The sequence below is a fragment of the Elephas maximus genome, chromosome 11 (genome assembly GCF_024166365.1).
Source record: "Elephas maximus indicus isolate mEleMax1 chromosome 11, mEleMax1 primary haplotype, whole genome shotgun sequence".
In the NCBI taxonomy this organism is placed as follows: domain Eukaryota; kingdom Metazoa; phylum Chordata; class Mammalia; order Proboscidea; family Elephantidae; genus Elephas; species Elephas maximus.
The window spans coordinates 94586915-94607065 of NC_064829.1; the positions used below are offsets into that span (position 1 = coordinate 94586915).

A 20151-nucleotide genomic window follows, 5' to 3' on the forward strand; every position below is an offset into this window, starting at 1 on the left:
TGGCAGACTACAAGTCACTCAGTTTTCATAGTAATAGACCAATCCCTTGCAAGATTGTGGCCCAGCCAATTATTTAAGGCAGAATTATAAACCCAAGGCCAGAAAAGTCATTCATAATAGAAACCCATTTCACTTCAAGGTGTCTCTGGATTTTATGGAATGTCAGTGTCTCTAACAGGTAGATCACATATACTAGTGATCATCCCCTTTGAGACACTAATAACAGGGTGTATGAATAAAAATCGACCGAAGGCTGATTCCTAAAATGTGAAGATAACTTACATCCCTGCTATTCCACTTCTCAATCATTTCTGACACCAGCCACCCATGAGCATTTTCTCTTACTGATCCTAACCACCCAAAGTGAGACCTTAAAAGTAAAAGGACAATGGCCTTCCGATCACTGCCTGTGCTACCTTTCTTTGACCCAGGTCCATAGACAAATCAGAAGAATTCTGTCCATCAGACTGCCAAATGGGCAGATGGCAACCTGTGATGGCACACTGTTCCCAGTGGGCTCAGTAATTCCCCAGAACGACTCACAGAACTCACAGAAAGTGTTATACATACAGTAACAACTTTAATATCACCACGAAAGGATATACACTCAGAGATTCACAGGTCTTGCTCTGGGAGAGGTCCTGAAACCAAATTTCCATTTTCCACAGGAACATAACACACGCTTGACAATCCAGGAATCCGAAGTATTCCATGTTCAGGGGCTCTGATAACAGTCATTAGACCTCAGTGCATAGTCATGATTGGTGCCTCATTACGTACACTTAATCAGTTGAATTCAGGGGATATGTATGATTGATGGCATCACGTCCCTCATCTTTCCTGAAGTTATTGCCAGGTGTGGTCTTTGGGGCTTCTGATACATTTGCACATGTTTGCGTTGCCTGCCTATTTTAGAAGTCACCTTTATTGCTCAAAATTCCAAAGACTGTTTTTGGGACGAGAGACAAAAGGCCAAATCCAGTTGTTTGTCCTACATAGGGGTAGGAATTTCTTAGGGAGTATATTGTCCATCTTCACAGCCTCAAATCTTTGAGGCTTTTGACACAATTATTGTTCGTTGCCACATCGTTCACCCCATGCGTATGCCATTGTTCATTCCCTTGCAACAAATACTCTTTGGATGCATCATACTGAAGGAACTTATGAGGTTGAATGATGCCTACATTTTTTTTTTTTTGTCTCTAGTGTGATTTGTTTTACACATTTAAGCTTCTGCTACATTCACCTTGTGCTTTTCCATGTTTTATAATTTAATGGCTTTATTTAATCATTTCACAGTTAAGAATCAACATAAATCCAATCCCTAAAATGTGAAGATTGATCAAATCCCAATTTGTCATTCTCTGTCATACCATCTGCCCACAAAGCACCCCCTTTTCTGCCCCTACCCACCTGGAGCTAGGCCATCACTAACAAGTTAAAAGGACACCATCCTTCATATTGCCAAATAGGCAGATACCTGCCAGAAGTTTGGGAGTCTACACGACACCCTTTCACCTGCTGGCTGCAAATTCAGGCTTTTCCTCTCTTGTTCCAGATGGCATCCGCAGGCTGGAGAGCTTTCCTTGGGCTCACTCACTTTGATCTCCTGGATCCCACTGTTTCTTTGGGTTTAATAATTCCCTGGAATGACTCACAGAACTCCCAGAAAATACCAAGAATTACAGATTAACTGTAGCAGTAGTATACAAATCGGGATCATCATTAGGAAGGGAGACTCCTTGTACAGTTCTGAGATGATTCCCCATATGAAGCTTCCATATCCCAAAGAGGAAGTGTCACTCTCTTTTTGCAAACCAGGAAGCTCTTGTAGCCTTTGTGTTCAGAGTCTTTATTGAGTTCATAATGTATTCATGATTGAGGCATCCTTGCATATGTGTGATACATTAAATCTTGCGTCCTGAGGTTAGTTGATATTGGGCTACTAGGTGGTCTCTGTGCTCTGGGTGTGCTCTGGGTAGCCCCCACTTATTAGCACATATCCTCAGGTATGGTCTGCAGGTTTTAGATAATGATGGCACCTCAGTTACTCAAGAAATCCCAAGGATTATTTCTCAGGGATCAAGGTCAAAAGCCAAATTTTTTTTTTGATAAGGTGATTCATTACCACACAGTCATCAAATACATGTTCCAATGATTGTGTTCTTAGTGTTGTGTGTTTTCTATCTGCAATTTGTGTAGCTATGGGATTGAGGAAGGAATATTTTATCATTTTACAAGAAGTGATCCTACATGAGGGTTGAGGGTTATGGCTTAACAGTCATTTCCTCAAATCCTATAAAACCTCCAGAATTTTGTTTGGAAACAGTCTTGGTTATTCCTTTTACTTTTGTTTTCCCTGAGTGATTATTTTTATTCTCTTAGTATTATTTCTTTAGCTGAATAGGGTATTTTGAAAGTCAGTTACGTTCAACATATTTTCTTTTTCTTGCATCGTGTGCTCCAAAGAATGGAGAATTCTTTATAATTCTACAGACTATAATTTTCTATGTTTGTAGTTACTTATTAAAAGTACCTGCTGGATTTATCATGGTTTATTGGAGTGTTTTCTATATTAATTTTCATTATGATATTTAGGTGTTAGTTTTTCAGTATCTGTTATAGAATATAACTGCCATGCACCATATGTAAATGTTGTGAAATGCCTATTTTGTATGGGTGTAGTTTTTTAAACAGGTATTCAGAAGAATATTTTGTTCTTTTCTAAATAGTGTTTTCTTAAATTCTGCCTGATTATATCTGAGCTTTTTTTTGTTCTGCAATTCTGAATTGCCACTTATTGATCTTATTCATGACATAACTTTATAATGGATTACTTACCATTACATTATATGGATCTGTGTTTTAGCACTTATTTCTGTACAATAATTATGCATCAACATGTATTAATATATTTGTTTTTCTTCAAATATGAGGCAGCCACATATCTATACCAAGTAGTATGTGCTTTAGGATGGTGATAAACAAATATTCCATCTCTTAGGGCTTGTTCTTGTTAGTTTCCATCCAGTTGGCTCCAACTGATGGCGACCCTCTGTATAACAGAATGAAACATTGCTCAGCCTGCAGCATCCCTACAGTCGTTGGTAATTTTGACCCCATTGTTGCAACTACTGTGTCAGTCTGTTTTATTAAGGGTTTCCCTTGTTAAATCCAGGATAAGAAAGCCCACTTCTCATGCTGTATCCACCTAGTGGAAATCTTATAATCTTACTATTCTGTTCCCAAATGTTTGTTTTATTGAGCCTCTCTCTGAAATATTCTGTTTTGCTCTTTTATTTCATCATTTCTATGTTCACTTTCACTACTCTGCTTAAGAACAAGTTTCAGAGTGTCTTCTAGCATCCATTTTGTTCTTTTCTTTCCTTTATTTTCAGTAACTTTTTACTTTCTTCATTTATGATGTCCTTGATGTCATACTGCAACTCTTTTTGTTTTTTTAAATGTGCTTTAGGTGAAAGTTTACAGCTCAAGTTAATTTCTCATACAAAAATTTATACACATATTATTATGTGGCACTAGTTGCAATCCCTATGATAGCACACTCCCTCTTTCCACTCCAGGTTTCCCATGTCCATCCAACCAACTCCTGTCCCTTCCTGCCTACTCATCCTGCCTCTGGACAGGAGCCACTATTTGGTGTCACGTATCTGCTTGAATTAAGAAGCACACTCTGCACAGTATTATTGTCTGTTTTATAGTCCAGTCTAACCTTTGAAGAATGGGCTTCAGGAATGGTTTTAATTTTGGGTTAACAGAGAGTCTGGGGGCCATGACTTTGAGGGTTCCTCCAGCCTCAGACCATTAAGTCTGGTCTTTTTACTTGAATTTAAGCTCTGCACCCCACTTTTCTCCTGCCCCGCCAGAAACGCTTTGTTGCGTTCCCTGTCAGGGCGGTCATTGGTGGTAGCTGGGTCCCATCTAGTTCTCCTGGTCTCAGGCTGATGGAGTCTCTGGCTTATGTGGCCCCTTTTGTCTCTTAGGCTAATATTTTCCTTGTGTCTTTCGTGTTCTTCATTCTCCTTTGCTCCAGGTAGGTTGGGACCAATTGGTGCATCTTAGATGGCCACTTGCAAGCTTTTAAGACCCCAGATACCATTCACCAAAGTGGAATGCAGAACACTTTTCTCCTGCTCCATCAGGAACTCTTCTGTTGTGTTCCCTGTCAGGGCGATCATTGGTGGTAGCCAGGCACCATCTAGTTCCTCTGGTCTCAGGCTGATGGAGTCTGTGGTTTATGTGGCCCTTTCTGTCTCTTGGGCTAATATTTTCCTTGTCTTAGGTGTTTTTCATTTTCCTTTGCTCTAGGTGGGTTGGGACCAATTGATGCATGTTAGATGGCCACTCACTAGCTTTTCAGATCCCAGGCACCACTCACCCAACTGGGATGCAGAACATTTTCTTAATAAAGTTTGTTATGCCAATTGACATAGATGTCTCCTGAAACCATGGTCCCCAGACCCCACCCCTGCTACTCTGTCCCTTGAAGTGTTTGGTTGTATTCAGGAAACTTATTAGCTTTTAGTTTAGTCCAGTTGTGCTGACTTCCCCTGTATTGTGTGTTGTCCTTCCCATCACCTAAGCTAATTCTTGTCTACTATCTAGTGGATACCCCTCTCCTTCCCTCCCCACCCTCATAACCATCTAAGAATGTTTTCTTCTGTATTTAAACCTTTTCTTGAGTTCTTATAATAGTTGTTGTTGTTAGGTGCTATCAAGTCGGTTCCGACTCATAGCGACCACAGAACGAAACGCTGCCCGGTCCTGCGCGATCCTTACAATCGTTGCTATGCTTGAGCCCATTGTTGCAGCCACTGTGTCAATCCATCTCATTGAGGATCTTCTGCTTTTCCGCTGACCCTGTACTTTACCAAGCATGATGTCCTTCTCCAGGGACTGATCTCTCCTGACCACATGTCCAAAGTATGTAAGACCCAGTCGTCCCATCCTTGCTTCTAAGGAGCATTCTGGTTGTACTTCTTCCAAGACAGGTTTGTTCGTTCTTTTGGCAGTCCATGGTGTATTTAATATTCTTTACCAACACCACAATTCAAAGGCATCAATTATTTTTTGGTCTTCCTTATTCATTGTCCAGCTTTCACATGCGTATGAGGCAATTGAAAATACCATGGCTTGGTTCAGGCACACCTTAGTCTTCAAGGTGACATCTTTGCTTTTCAGCCCTTTAAAGAGGTCCTTTGCAGCAGATTTGCCCAATGCAGTGCATCTTTTGATTTTTTGACTGCTACTTCCACGGGTATTGATTGTGGATCCAAGTAAAATGAAGTCCTTGACAACTTCAGTCTTCTCTCCGTCTATCATGATATGGCTTATTGGTCTAGTTGTGAGGATTTTTGTTTTCTTTATGCTGAGGTGCAATCCATACTGAAGGCTGCACTCTTTGATCTTCATCAGTAAGTGCTTGAAGTCCTTTTCACTTTCAGCAAGCAAGGTTGTGTCATCTGCATAACGCAGATTGTTAATGAGTCTTCCTCCAATCCTGATGCCCCGTTCTTCATTTAGTCCAGCTTCTCAGATTGTTTGCTCAGCGTATAAATTGAATAGATACAGACTGAATAGGTATGGTAAAAGGATATAACCCTGACGCCACAGCTTTCCTGACTTTAAACCACACAGTATCCCCTTGTTCTGTTTGAATGACTGCTTCTTGATTTATGTACAGGTTCCTCATGAGCACAATTAAGTGCTCTGGGATCCCATTCTTCGCAATGTTATCCATAATTTGTTATGATCCACTCAGTCGAATAACTTTGCATAGTCAATAAAACACAGCTAACGATCCTTCTGGTATTCTCAGCTTTCAGCCAGGATCCATCTGACATCAGCAGTGATATCCCTGGTTCCACATCTTCTTCTTAATCCGGCCTGAATTTCTGGCAGTTGCCTGTTGATATACTTCTGCAGCCGCTTTTGAATAATCTTCAGCAAAATTTTGCTTCCCCCATGTGTCTGTCAATTTGTTGTACTGTGGGGGCTTGTGTGTTGCTGTGATGCTGGAAGCTATGCCACGGGTATTCAGGTACCAACAGCATCACCCATGGAGGACAGGTTTCAGCTGAGCTTCCAAACTAAGACAGACTAGGAAGAAGGACCTGGCAGTCTACTTCTGAAAAGAATCAGCCAGTGAAAACCTTAATTAATAGCAGCAGAGCACTGTCTCATACAGTGCCAGAAGATGAGCCCCTCAGGTCGGAAGGCACTCAAAAAACGACTGGGGAAGAGATGCCTCCTGAAAGTAGAATCAGCCTTAATGATGTGGATGGAGTAAAGCTTTCTGGACCTTGATTTGCTGATGTGGCACAACTCAAAATGAGAAGAAACAGCTGCAAACATCCATTAATAATTGGAACTTGGATTGTATAAGTATGAATCCAGGAAAATTGGAAATCGTCAAAAATGAAATGGAATGCATAAACATCGATATCCTAGGCATTAGTGAGTTCAGATGGACTGGTACTGGCCATTTTGAATTGGGCAATCATTTTTTTTTGTTTTTATAGTCTACTATGCCAGGAATTACATCTTAAAGAGAAATGGTTTTGCGTTCATCATCAAAAGAACATTTCAAGATCTATCCATACACCTGCAAGGAAGACCAGTTAATACAACTATAATTCAAATTTATGCACCAACCACTAAGGCCAAAAATGAAGAAATTGAAGATTTTTATCAGCTTCTGCAGTCTGAAATTGATTAAACATGCAATCAGGATGCATTGATAACTACTGGTGATTGGAATGCAAAAGTTGGAAACAAAGAAGGATCGGTAGTTGGAAAATATGGTCTCGGTGATAGAAACAATGCTGGAGACTGAATTATAGAATTTTGCAAGACTGATGACTTCTTCATTGCAAATACCTTTTTTTCACCAATATAAACGGCTACTGTACAGGTGGGCCTTGCCAGATGGAATACACAGGAATCAAATCGACTACATCTATGGAAAGAGACGATGGAAAAGCTGAATATCATCAGTCAGAGCAAGGCCAAGGGCCGACTGTGGAACAGACCATCAATTGCATATATGCAAGTTCAAGCTGAAACTGAAGAAAATCAGAGCAAGTCCACGAGAGCCAAAATAGGACCTTGGGTATATCCCACCTGAATTTAGAGACCATCTCAAGAACAGATTTGACATGTTGAACACTAATGACTGAAGACCCAGATGCATTGTGGACTGACATCAAGGACATCATACATGAAGAATGCAAGAGGTCATTGGAAAGACAGGAAAGAAAGAAAAGACCAAGATGGATGTCAGAGGAGACTCTGAAGCTTGCTCTTGAACATCGAGCAGCTAAAGCAAAAGGAAGAAATGATGAAGTAAAAGAACAGAAGATTTCAAAGGGCGGCTCAAGAAGACAAAGTAAAGTATTATAATGACATGTGCAAAGAGCTAGAGATAGAAAACCGAAAGGGAAGAACACGCTTGGCGTTTCTCAAGCTGAAGGAACTGAAGAAAATATTCAAGCCTAGCGTTGGATTTGTGAAGAATTCTATGGGGAAAATACTAAACGATGCAGGAAGCATCAAAAGAAGATGGAAGGAATACACAGAGTCTTTATTTCAAAAAGAATTAGTTGACGTTCAACCATTTCAAGAGGTAGCTATGATCAGGAACCGGTGGTACTGAAGGAAGAAGTCCAAGCTGCACTGAATGCATTGGCGAGAAACAAGGCTCCAGGAATTGACGGAATATCAGTTGAGATGTTTCAACAAACGGATGCACCACTGGAAGTGCTCACTTTTCTATGCCAAGAAAATTGGAAGACAGCTGGCCAACCGACTGGAAGAGATCCATATTTATGCCTATTCCCAAGAAAGGTGATCCAACCGAATGTGGAAATTATTGAACAGCATCATTAATATTATAAGCAAGCAAAATTTTGCTGAAGATCATTCTTATAATAGTGGTCTCATACAATATTTGTCCTTTTGCGACTAATTTCATTCAGCATAATGCCTTCCAGATTAATCCATGTTATCCCACAACTCTTTGATCACTGGTAATTAGCGTTCAGTGTGTCAAATCTGTTCTTGAGGTGGTCTCTATATTCACATGTGATGTATTCAAAGTCATACTTTGGCTCTTGTGCAGTTGCTTTGATTTTCTATAGCTTCAACTTGAATTTGTGTTCTGTTCCGCAGTGAGCGCCTGACTTGTTTCTGACTGATAATATTGAGCTTCTTTCATCATGTCTTTCCACAGATGTACTTGATTTGATTCTTGTATAATACGTCTGGTGAGGTCCATGTGTATAGTCATAGATTTTGTTACTGGAAAAAAAGTGTTTCCAGTAAACAAGTCGTTCTCACAGAAATCTGTCACACTATCTTCGGCATCGTTTCTCTGACCAACCCATATTTTCCAACTGGTGTTTCTTCATCTTTGTTTCCAACTTTTGCATTCCAGTTCCCAGAAATTATCCACACGTCTTGATTGTATGGCGGTTAAATTTCAGACTGCAGCACTTTATAAACTTCTTCAATTTCTTCATCTTTGTCTCTGGTAGTTGATGCGTAAATTTGAATAGTAGCCTTATTAGCTCGTCTTCGTTGGAGGGTATTGAATATTAACCTATCACTGACAGCACTGTACATTAGGAGAATCATTAAAATGTTCTTTTTGACGATAAGTGCAATACCATTGCACTTCAGTTATTCATTCTTGGCATATTAGACCATATGACTGTCAGAATCAACATGGCCAATGTCAGTTTATTTCCACCCAGTAATGCCTAGGGTATCTATCTTCAAACGTTCTGTTCAATTTTTGGTGACTTTCACTGTTTCTTAATTCATATGTCATTTGACATTCTGATTAGTAATGAAAGTTTGCAGCTGTTACTTCTCATTTTAAGTCGCACCACATAAGCAAATGAAGGTCTGGAAGGCTTTACTCTATCTCCATCATTAAGGTCAACTCCACTTTGAGGAGGCAGGTCTCCCTAGTCATAGTCTGGGTGCTTTCTAACCCGAGGGGGTCATCTTCCAACACCAATCTCAGACAATATTCTGTTGTTATCCATAAGATTTTTATGAGGTAATTTTTAGAAATGGATCACCAGGCCCTTTTTCCTAGTCTGTCTTAGTCTCAAAGTAATGCTGAATGCTGTACACCTTGGGTGACTCTGATGGTATTTGAAATGCAGGTAGCATGGCATCCATCATCATAGCAATATAGTCCATCACAGAATGCCACCACCTGTGTGTTTCTCTTAGGGCTTACGTTCTTTACATAGCATATGGGTATGATCAAGTGTGTTTAAAACTTGACTTCCCTGAAAATGATATAAGTTACATGTAATCATCATTTATTCGTTGAGAAATCCTATTAATTTTGTGTTCCTAAACTCTTGAAGATCATAATGGAGAAGTTTCAAAATTCTCTTTATTACGAGTAACATTGCTGGTGTAAAATTATGTTTTTGGATGTAAAATATTTTTTAACTGTTGTTAAGAGGAAGCTTCTGATTCTTTGTATTTTTTTAGATGTGGTTTCTACATATGTGATGAAGGAATTATCAGCAAAAGAGATCACTGATAAAGGAGAATTATCCCAGAGGGTGATGTTAGAAAGAAATGAAAGTCATGACATCGAGGATTTTCTCTTCAGGCAAGTCAGGGAAAATGTACATGAGTTTCAGAGTCAGTGGGGTAAAGATGAACGAAATAACAAAGGAGTGACTACGGCCCATAACAAAATTTCCACTGGTAGAAGAGATCACACTAAAAGAGATGCAGGAAACAAGTATATGGCATGTTTTAAAAATACGATTAAATTAAGCTTTCAGTCCCATGTAGCTGAAATGCAGAAATTTCACACTGGAGAGAAAATTTATAAATGTCATCAAGTGGAGCCATCTGTCAGCAATGGATCTTCAGTTCCATCCCTTCAAAGAATTCCTCCTAGTGTCCAAAGCAACATTTCTAATGAATACAGGGATGTTTTTATGCCTCCTTCATGGTTTCTACAACACCAGAAAACCCACAGCAGAGAAAAACCTTACAATTGTAATCAGCGTGGTAAGTCATTCAGGCAAGGATCAATCTTTGCTAATCATCAGAGAATTCATTGTGTGCAGAGATCTTTCACAGGCAATAAGGATGTTGAAACCATTGACTATGGCTTAGACCTCACTAAACATCACAGAATCCATACTGGAGAGAAACCATATAAATGTAACGTATGTGGCAAGGTATTTAGTCTACGATTAAGCCTTAGAACACATCAGAGATTTCATATTGGGAAGAAACCTTACAAATGTAATGAATGTGGTAAGGAATTTATGAGATGTTCATACCTGTGGGGTCATAAGAGAATTCATAGTGGAGAGAAACCTTACAAATGTAATGAGTGTGGCAAAACTTTTAACCATGATTCACACCTCATTGCACATCAGAGAATCCATAATGGAGAGAAACCACATAAATGTAACATATGTGGCAAGGCCTTTAGTCTGTGTTCAAGCCTTACAATACATCAGAAAATTCATAGTGGAGAGAAACCTCACAAAGGTATTGAATGCAGTAAGGCTTTTTCCCAAAGATCAAACCTTGTGAAACATCAACAGATTCACGCTGGAGAGAAACCTTACCAATGTAATGAATGTGGTAAGGCATTTACCCGAAAATTAAGACTTGTTGAACATCAGCGAATTCATAGCGGAGAGAAACCTTACAGATGTATTGAATGTGGTAAGGCTTTCATCTGCAGATCACAGCTTGTGAAACATCAGCAGATTCACAGTGGAGAGAAACCCTATCAGTGTAATGAATGTGCCAAGGCATTTATCCGAAAATTAAGCCTAGTTGAACACCAGCGAATTCATAGTGGAGAGAGACCTTACCAGTGTAATAAATGTTGTAAGGCTTTTACCCGAAAAGCAATCCTTATTAATCATCAGAGAACTCATTCTGCTCAGAGACCTTACAAATGTAATGAATGTGGCAAAACCTTTAAATCGGGCTCAAACCTCACTAAACATCAGAAAATCCATACTGGAGAGAAACCATATAAATGTAATATATGTGGCAACGTCTTTGGTCGACGTTCAGGCCTTACACGTCACCAGAAAATTCATAGTGGTGAGAAACCTTACCAATGTATTGAATGTTTTAAGGCGTTTTCCGAAAGATCAAATCTTGTGCAACATCAGCTAATTCATAGTGGAGAGAAACCTTACCGATGTAATGAATGTGAAAAGGCTTTTATCCGAAAATCAGATCTTTTGACACACCAACAAACTCACAATGGAGAGAAACCTTACCAATGTAATGAATGTGACAAGGCTTTTACCCGAAAATCAGATCTTGTGAAACACCAACGAATTCACACAGGAGAGAAATCTTACCACTGTAATGAATGCGATAAAGCTTTTTTCCAAAGATCAAATCTTGTGGCACATCAGCGAATTCATAGTGGAGAGCAGCCTTACCAATGTAATGAATGTGGTAAGTCATTTACCCAAAAATTGAGTCTCGTTGAACATCAGCGAATTCATAGTGGAGAAAAACCTTACAAGTGTAATGAATGTGGCAAGGCTTTCGTGTTCAGATCAAATCTTGTGCAACATCGGCAAATTCACAGTGGAGAGAGACCCTACCAGTGCAATAAATGTTGTAAGGCTTTTAGCCGAAGGTCAGTCCTTATTAATCATCAGAGAATTCATTCTGTTCAGAGACCTTACAAATGTAATGAATGTGGCAAAACTTTTAACTGGTGCTCAAGCCTCACTAAACATCAGAAAATCCATACTGGGGAGAAACCGTGTATGTAATGTATGTGGCAAGGTCTTTAGTCGATGTTCAGGCCCTACACGTCCCAGACAATTCACAGTACAGAGAAACCTTACCAGCGTATTGCATGCGTTAAGGCTTTTACCCAAAGATCAGATCTTGTGCAGCATCATCAAATTCATAGTGGAGAGAAACCCTACCAGTGTAATGAAGTGTCAAGGCTTTTGCCCAGAAATACTATCTTTTGAAACATCAATAAATTCACAGTGGAGTGAAACCTTATCATTGTAATGAATGTGGTAAGGCATTTATTCAAAAATTAAGTCTAAATGATCATCAGTGAATTCATAATGGAGAGAAACCATACAAATCAGAGAATCCATACTATATAAAAGCTGCATAAACGTGACGTGTAATGGGCTTTAGTCCTCCTGAAAGAGTATACATTCTGTCAAGAGACCTTACAGCTGTAATGAGACATCACTAGACATCGGAGAATCCATACTGGAGAGAAACCCTGTAAATGTAATCTAGCAAGTTCTATACTCCTAGCACAAATCTTAAAATTCATCTGAGAATCCACATCAGAAAGAAACTTTACACATGTAATGAATGTGGTGAGGCTTTTAATCAGAGTTCATGCTTTGTGGAACATTAGAGAATTTATACTAGAAAGAAACATTATGGTTTAATAAGGCGCAAAGGCTTAAGTGGGGCTTACTCCTCACTATACAGGGAATAGTCAGGGAAACCATGTGAATGCCCTGTATATGGCAAGGTCCTTACTCAAAATTTGCAGCTTGCAAATCATCTGAAAGTTTGTATTGGACAGAAACATTACACATATATGTGGTAAGGCTTTTATCAAATATTGGATGTCATGAGACTCTTCATACTAGAGAGAAACTAAAAATGTAAAGAATGAGGTACATCTTTTTAACTGATTCTCACAACGGACCATACATAAGAATTCACATCAAGAAGAACTAAGTCTCTAGTCCTCAAAGATTAAGCAACCTCAGATGTTAAATTTTACTGTGTAAGGTCAAGGCCTGTTAAAATTTATGAGATGATGTTTGTGAAGGAGCAAAGACATTAGTGTAAAGGTCCACTTATCTTCAATAAAATTAACAATTGTTATTCAATTATATGCGGGTTCTTGAAAAGACAGCATTACTATTCATGACTGTGGTGTGATAGATGGTATTTATATGGCCCTTCTTGCCATGGTCTTGTAACTCCCACCAAATGACTGGATGGGACTGTGCAAATGAGGTACTTGTGGCCCACCAAGGGGATTTGATAGCTTGTTAATAATGCAAATATGTTACATGGCACCCTTGTGGACCCATGCAAATAAAGTATATGGAGCCTTAACGTGGTTATTGGTTAGTGTTGCCATCCTCTAGGCTTCAACGGGAGCCAATCCCAGACCAGAGGGGGGACTTCACTACCACCAAGAAGAAGAATTAGAAGGGGGGTGTATCCTTTGCACCTGGAGTTCCTGACTGCGAACCTCCTAGACCCAGGAGACAGAGAGCTGTCACAACAGAGATGGTGAGAAGTGGTGGTGCAGACATGGCAGAAGCAGGAGACGTCATGGTGGGCTTCACAGCCCACAGAACCAGGTGATTACAGTGGATGTGCTGACCCACAGAGCGAGAGAGCTCAGTGCCTTCGGGCAGGCAGCTTATTGGCTGATTGGGATGCTTACCGGCACTTGGCAAAGCTAGGCTTGATAACCCACAGTGCTAGAGAGCTGACCGCCTTTGGGCCAATGCTTACTGGTAGAGTGGGATGCCTCTGGGCACTTATTGGTAGACCTAAAGATCTCTGTAATACCCAAGCAGGGCAGAGGCTTGGGCTAGCCTGAGGGGCTGAGGGCCAGGAGCCAAAGGCCATGGAGAGGCCTGCCTGTGGGCATGAGTAAGAACCTGTATGACTGCAGGACTGTATCCTGAGTCTTTTCTAACCCTGAATTGTAACCTGTCACTTCCTTACCAAACTCCATAATTGTGAGTATTGTCTGTGAGTTGTGTGTGGCAACTGCAATGAACTATCAAATCCAGCAGAGAAATAGTGCCATGGGATGTACAGCTGGTGTCAGAATAGGTTAAAAAAAAAAAAAAAGTTGGAGAGAGGATGTATGTGTGACCTCAGCTTCATAGTAATCAGCCATGGGCTGATGATCTTGATTTTCTTTCCCTGAGAAGTTAGATGAAGAGGTCAGATGACACTGCTGCCACAATATAGTTAAAAGTGACTTTCTACCTGAGGTTTGAAATTTGTAGCTATTATGCTTTCATTACTGACCTTTCATAGGTTCCCATGATTGTCTCCGAGAAGTGATGAATGAGATGAAAGGCTCTACTTCATTTGTTCATTCATATCCATGTTCCCTAAAAGAACAAGGACACTCAATTTTAACATAAGTTGTGGTGACAATTGGAATGAGATTATGGTAAGGAGTAAAGAATGGATATAAAACAATCTAAATCATCGTCATTCATGTGTTCAGGGCCACTTTCATCAAGAGACAATGAAACCAGACCATCCCTGCATATTGAGAGGCAGATTTTGATGGGAGGAGAGTGATAAATTACTAGAGCCTGCTTATGTGGTAGAAATAATAGAGGGCTAATGACGGTTACCTTCTCCTTTGAATTGCAGTAGCTGTTTTATATTAAAGATTAATGAAAAATTAGTCTTGTTTTTGGAAATGCAGTTACCAGAGGGGAGAACAAAAGAACCAAAATGGAGTGTGTATGTATTGGATTCATAGTTAACCACTAGCTTCACATTTTGGTACAGATTTATTCAGAACTTTATCATAGATCTCATGATGTGTTGTTGTTTTTTGATGCCAAGTCTATTCCAACTCCTAGCAACCCTATAAGACAGAGTAGAACTACCCCATAAGGTCTCCGAGGCAGTGATCTTTACAGGAGCAGATCACCAGGTCTTTATCCAGGAGAACTGCTGGGCTGGTTGAATAGCTGGCCTTTCGGTTAGCAACTGAACACTTAATGTTACTTCACCAGGGCTTCTCTTATGATAGAAGTATCACATGTCTTTTAATTAGTAAAATTTAATCATTTTTGTCATAACCCTTAATAAATCACATTCCTTCTACCAACACAATCATATTCCACCTCAGTAGTGTACTTCTCACAATGTATTATTAGGCTCTCACAGTTAAATGGCATATGTAAAAATTCCTGTACTTCATGGAATTAAACAGTATACACTTCTGGGAATATATACTCATACTTCGCACTTGAGGTATTCTCTGCTCTCTGTCCCTGGATATTTATGTAGCTATGATAAAAATAACAATACAGTACAATTTCACAGTCTTACCTCCTAAATCCTCCCTCACTATTCATGGATGTGCACTGTATTATAAGTATTATAGTTCAAATAACCTTGGTAATGGTGTATTATATATTGTTGGATTCCATATGCTAATGCTTTGGAGGACTTTTGTATTTTTCATTAATAGGACCCTGTTGCTTACTGTAGCTTTATAGAAGGTGTTTAATCCTGGTTGTGTCTGTCCTCCAGTAGTATGTTTCTTCTTCAGTCTCATGTTTACATATAGGTCTGTTGTGTTTACATAAAAAAAAATACATATATCACATGAAAGATAGCGGTCTGTAGTTTTCCTGTCTTGTAATGCCTTTTTGGTAGTAGGGCAATGTTGACCTCATCACATAGTTTAGGGAATGTTTCCTTTGCTTCTATATTTTGGAAGACATGGTAGAAAATTGATTTTATTTTTTTAAATGTTTGTTAGAGTTCACCAGTAAAATTGCCGGGCCTGGTGCTTTATCCTTTGGAAGATTATTAATTATTGGTTCAATATATTTAGTAGTTACAGGCCTATTTAGATAATCTGTTCATCCTTGAGTGAAGTCTGGTTGTTGGTGTCCTTCAAGGTGTTCGTCAGTTTCATGTAAGTTGTCAGATTTGCTGTGGAAATGGTTTTGGAATTTGGTAATAGGCAGAAGCTGGAGGAATTTTGATGTGCTTGATAGTAAGAGCCTACACTGCCTTCAACAGACTGTTAGAGTTACAAACATTAAGCATGGTTCCAATGAGGGCACATAAAGAAATAAAAGATCCTGTAGAGAAAGTTTCATCATGGATAGAGTTTTGTTAGAGATTTGGATGTTAAATGTATTTCTGGTGAGGCATTAAAAGGAAGTGAACATGTTATTGGACACTGGAAGAAATGCAATCCTTGTTATAAAGAGGCAGAAAACTTGTCTGCATGATGTTGGAATGTTTTTTGGAAGGTAGAACATGAAAGTGATGAACTTGGATATTTAGCTGAGGAGATTACTATCAGCAAGTACTTAAAAGGGGCTACATGGTTTCTCCTTGGTGCTTATAGTGAAATCTTGGAGGAAAGTGAGAGATTGAAAATGAGATGTACAAAAACAAACCAGAACATGATTATTTGGGTTATTTGATTGAAAGAACTAAGTATGTCCTGAAAGGGCACCTGGGATCTTTCTATGCAACCATTGGCTAAAAAGATTAGGTTTGCTTTGGAGGAGTGAGTAAACTATCCAACAAGAAACCCTCTTGACGTAGACTGAAATGGACAGAGACAAGATGAAATAAACTCTGCCTTCTGAAATTCTACAGGGAGGAAATGGGCCAATGGAACTACTGGGTGCAAATACCTGTAGTCCTCCAGCAAAAGGAAAGAGTGAGCACAGTGGGCATGTCTGCTGCTTCCTTGGTTTCAGAGGGTGGGGTTGCTGTCTGGGTTAACCAGGAAAATGATGCCATCACCTTAAGTTGAGGGGGTGGGCTGCTCTGCCAGTGGGCTGGTTAATGGGGTCACCAAGGGCCTAAGTGTTGAAATCATTGTTTAGTGGACCAGGAGAATGGGGCCACCTAAAACCAAGGGGGCAGAGCTGCTGTCCTAGTGGATCTGGAAGGGGCTTCTGTCCAGAGTTCAGAGGCTAGGTCCCCTTCCAAAAGTCTGGAGGCACGGTTGATGGCGAGATAGTCCTGAAGAACAGATAATTATTTTCAAGTTTTGAGAGCTAATGAGATGGGCCCTCCTGGGTTTTGGTTTTGCTTGGTACCCATGGCTCCTTTCCCTCCAATTTCTTCTTTTTGGAGTATGAATGTATGTCTCATGCCTGTTCCACCATTGTACTTTGGAAGCACATAATTAGTATCCTAGGTTTTACAGGTCCACAGATTAAGAAAAATTTTGCCACAGGATGGAACAAACCCAGAGTCTCATCTGTATTTGTCCAGATGGTTCCTAAGAAAATAGTACAGAAAATAATCAGACATCTCTTTATGTGAGCATTTATTAGGAAAAAAAATAAAGCTGCAGAAATCAAAAGGAAATGTCAATTTTGTTGCGTTTTCTGGCCAAAGATTAAAGAAAATTAAATACTAAAAACTGATACAAATTTTTTTTTTAGAAATTGAATGAAGATAGAAGGGAACGAAAGAATTTTCAAATTCTTTTTAGTAAAAATTACCTGAAAAATGCTTATTAATGGATAAATTGCTATCAAAATAAGTAGCAATAATAGATTTAAATAATAATAGTAATAATAGATTTAAATATGAATCCATAATATTAAATCTACAAATAAATGGATTAGAAGGTAAAGCTCTTAACAGCAGAAATCCATTTAATAAATGGATAAGGAATAATGGAAATAGAAATTCACCTCAGCATACACTATAGTTATTATTGTTTTCAAGAGTCAAAAACGAAAAGTGGAAATAATGGGAAGGTTTTGATGAAAAGAGGATATTTATAAAATCTTGAGATTGATCTTCACAAAAAACTTAATTGTTAGATGCTGTAGAGTCAGTTCCAACTCACAGTGACCCTATGTACAACAGAACAAAATACCGCCTGGTCCTGCACCATCCTCATAATCATTGTCATACTTGAGCCCATTGTTGCAGTCACTGTGTCAGTCCGTCTCATTGAGGGTCTTCCTCTTTTTCCCTGACCCTCTGCAAAGCATGATGTCCTTTTCCAGGGACTGATCCCTCCTGATAATATGTCCAAAGTACGTGAGATGAAGTCACAGGATAGAACAAACCCAGAGTCTGTCAGTTTGTCATACTGTGGTGCTTGCATGTTGCTGTGATGCTGGAAGCTATGCCACCAGTATTCAAATACCAGCAGGGCCACCCATGGCGGACAGGTTTCAGCTGACCTTCCAGACTAAGACAGACCAGGAAGGACCCAGCAGTCTACTTTTGAAAAGAATTAGCCAGTGAAAACCTTATGAATAGCAGGAGAACTTACTAATTACAAAGAGTAAAGTATTAACTTTATGGTGTAGATGTCTAGCAAACAGCACCATAATGAACTGATCAGAATTAACATCCTCTGTAATGGGACAAATATATGTGCTTCTGATAGGATGCTCTGAGGACTCGAATTCAGTGGTGTAGTATTCTTGGTACATAATCATTTTAACCTAAATGTAATCCTGAGAAAACCTTAGATTCAAATAAGGAGTTTCACCAAAATAAATTGGCTGAAAATTTCCAAAACTGTCAGGGTAACAAAAATTACAGAAAGAAAGAGGAACTGTTTCAGGCTGAAGGAGAATAAGAAACATGAAAACCAAATGCCACGTGTAATATTCATTTTGTTCGGTACCATCAAGTTGATTCCAACTCATAGTGACTTCATGTGACAGCAGAACTGCTACATGGGGTTTTCTAGGCTGTAATCTTTACAGGAGCAGATTGCCACATCTTTCTTCCTCGAAGGCGCTGAATGGGTTTGAACCGCCAACCTTTTAGATAGCAGCTGAGCACTAAACCATTGTGTCAGCAGAGCTCCTTGATCCTCATGGCATGAAGGATATTATGGGAACTCAGGAGACTTGAAGGGGGCCTGATGGTGAGATGGTAGTAAAGTATCCATGTTATTTTCCAGATTTTCATAGCAATACAGTAATTATTTAAGAGAATAACCTGGTGTTTAGGAAATTCATATTGAAGTATTTAGGAGTAAAGGGGCATTATATCTTCACTTATTTCTGAAATAGTTGAGAAAAAAAGTAAGAGCCTTATATATATGTACATGTATATGTGTATGTATAAGTAAATGTATACACACATTCCTGGCAATGGAAACTATGATTAGCATTTGGGGGAAATCGACAAAATATATGGGGATTCTTAATATTATTTCTGTAAATATATTCTTAATTATTTCTGTAAGTGTAAACTTATTTAAATAAAAAGGTTAAAATGCAATTTAGAAAACAAAATTTAGAAGTTAATGCAGCAATAGCTTCTCACAAATTAAGGACAAAATAACCTGTCGTTAAATAAAATTCATAAGTTATTACAACTAATACACAATAATAAAAATGCAGGTTTTAGAAAAACAAAAACATTGTCACATTGATCAAGAAATGAAAATAGTCACTGGAGAGTTCTAGAAATCTATATTTAGAAAAAATATTAAATCACAAGAGAAATATGTTAAACTTAATTCTCACATAAATGAATGATTTTTTTTGTAAGGATGAGCACAAACCTGGTTTCTATAGGCGAAGGTTAAAAATGTCCAGCTTTTCCAAAACACTCCATCATCTCTAACATCAACTACTACTCTCAGTACTCTCCCTCCTGTCTTTGGGTTCAGTAATTCACTGCCACATCTCACGGAACTCACAAACTGTATCAAGGAAATGGCTCAGACATTTGTGGCAGCTGGCAAGTCCAAAACCCGTGGGTCAGGTGTTGTCTTCTACCGACCCATGTGTCTGCAGGGACTGACAAACTCAAACCGAAAGGTCAGGCTACGGGCTGCTGGCTCACAAGGCTGCAGAGCAAGTGAATCAGGTCAGATGACAGGCTGCCGCTCCACGGGGGACTGCGGAAGCTTGCAAACCCCAGAATCCACGGGTGAGATGGCAGGCCACTGACTCAAGTCTCAAGAACCGGAGGTCAATCGTGGATCAGGTGTGGGATCCAAAGTGAGAGAGAGCCCCTCCAGGGCACCTACAAATATACATTGGATGCAGGCCACGCCCAGAAAAATGTGTAACTTGAGTAACAGTGGGACTCGAGATATACCCCACACTAATCCTACCTCATCACCATAAAGAGGATTTACAACATATAACATGGAGGATAATTAAATCACAAAATGAAAGACAACCATACTATACTGGGAATCATGGCCTAGCCACATTGACACAACCCCAACCATCACAGGTTCCACATGCCTTATTTGCATAGTCCCACTCAGTCATTGTGTCTGAGGCACAAGCAGGATGGCTAGAAGGGCCACGTTAAGTAATGCATGCACTGCACACATCTGTAGATCTAGAACAAGCTACTTATTTTCTA

General features: G+C 39.4%; 2 protein-coding genes across 3 annotated transcripts in view; both read left to right on the top strand.

Annotated features, from left to right (window-relative positions):
- Positions 1–17252, top strand: part of LOC126085957 (zinc finger protein 665-like) — a 37323-nt gene extending 20071 nt beyond the window's left edge. For both annotated transcript variants that reach the window (XM_049901863.1, XM_049901862.1), the window contains exon 2: positions 9535–17252. In XM_049901863.1, coding sequence (XP_049757820.1) covers positions 9555–11822 — 2268 coding nt within the window. In that variant the 5' untranslated portion in view covers positions 9535–9554 and the 3' untranslated portion in view covers positions 11823–17252. The remainder of the gene's footprint in view (positions 1–9534) is intronic.
- The window catches only part of LOC126085956 (zinc finger protein ZFP2-like), a 94496-nt gene that overhangs the window by 10912 nt on the left and 63433 nt on the right, over positions 1–20151 (top strand).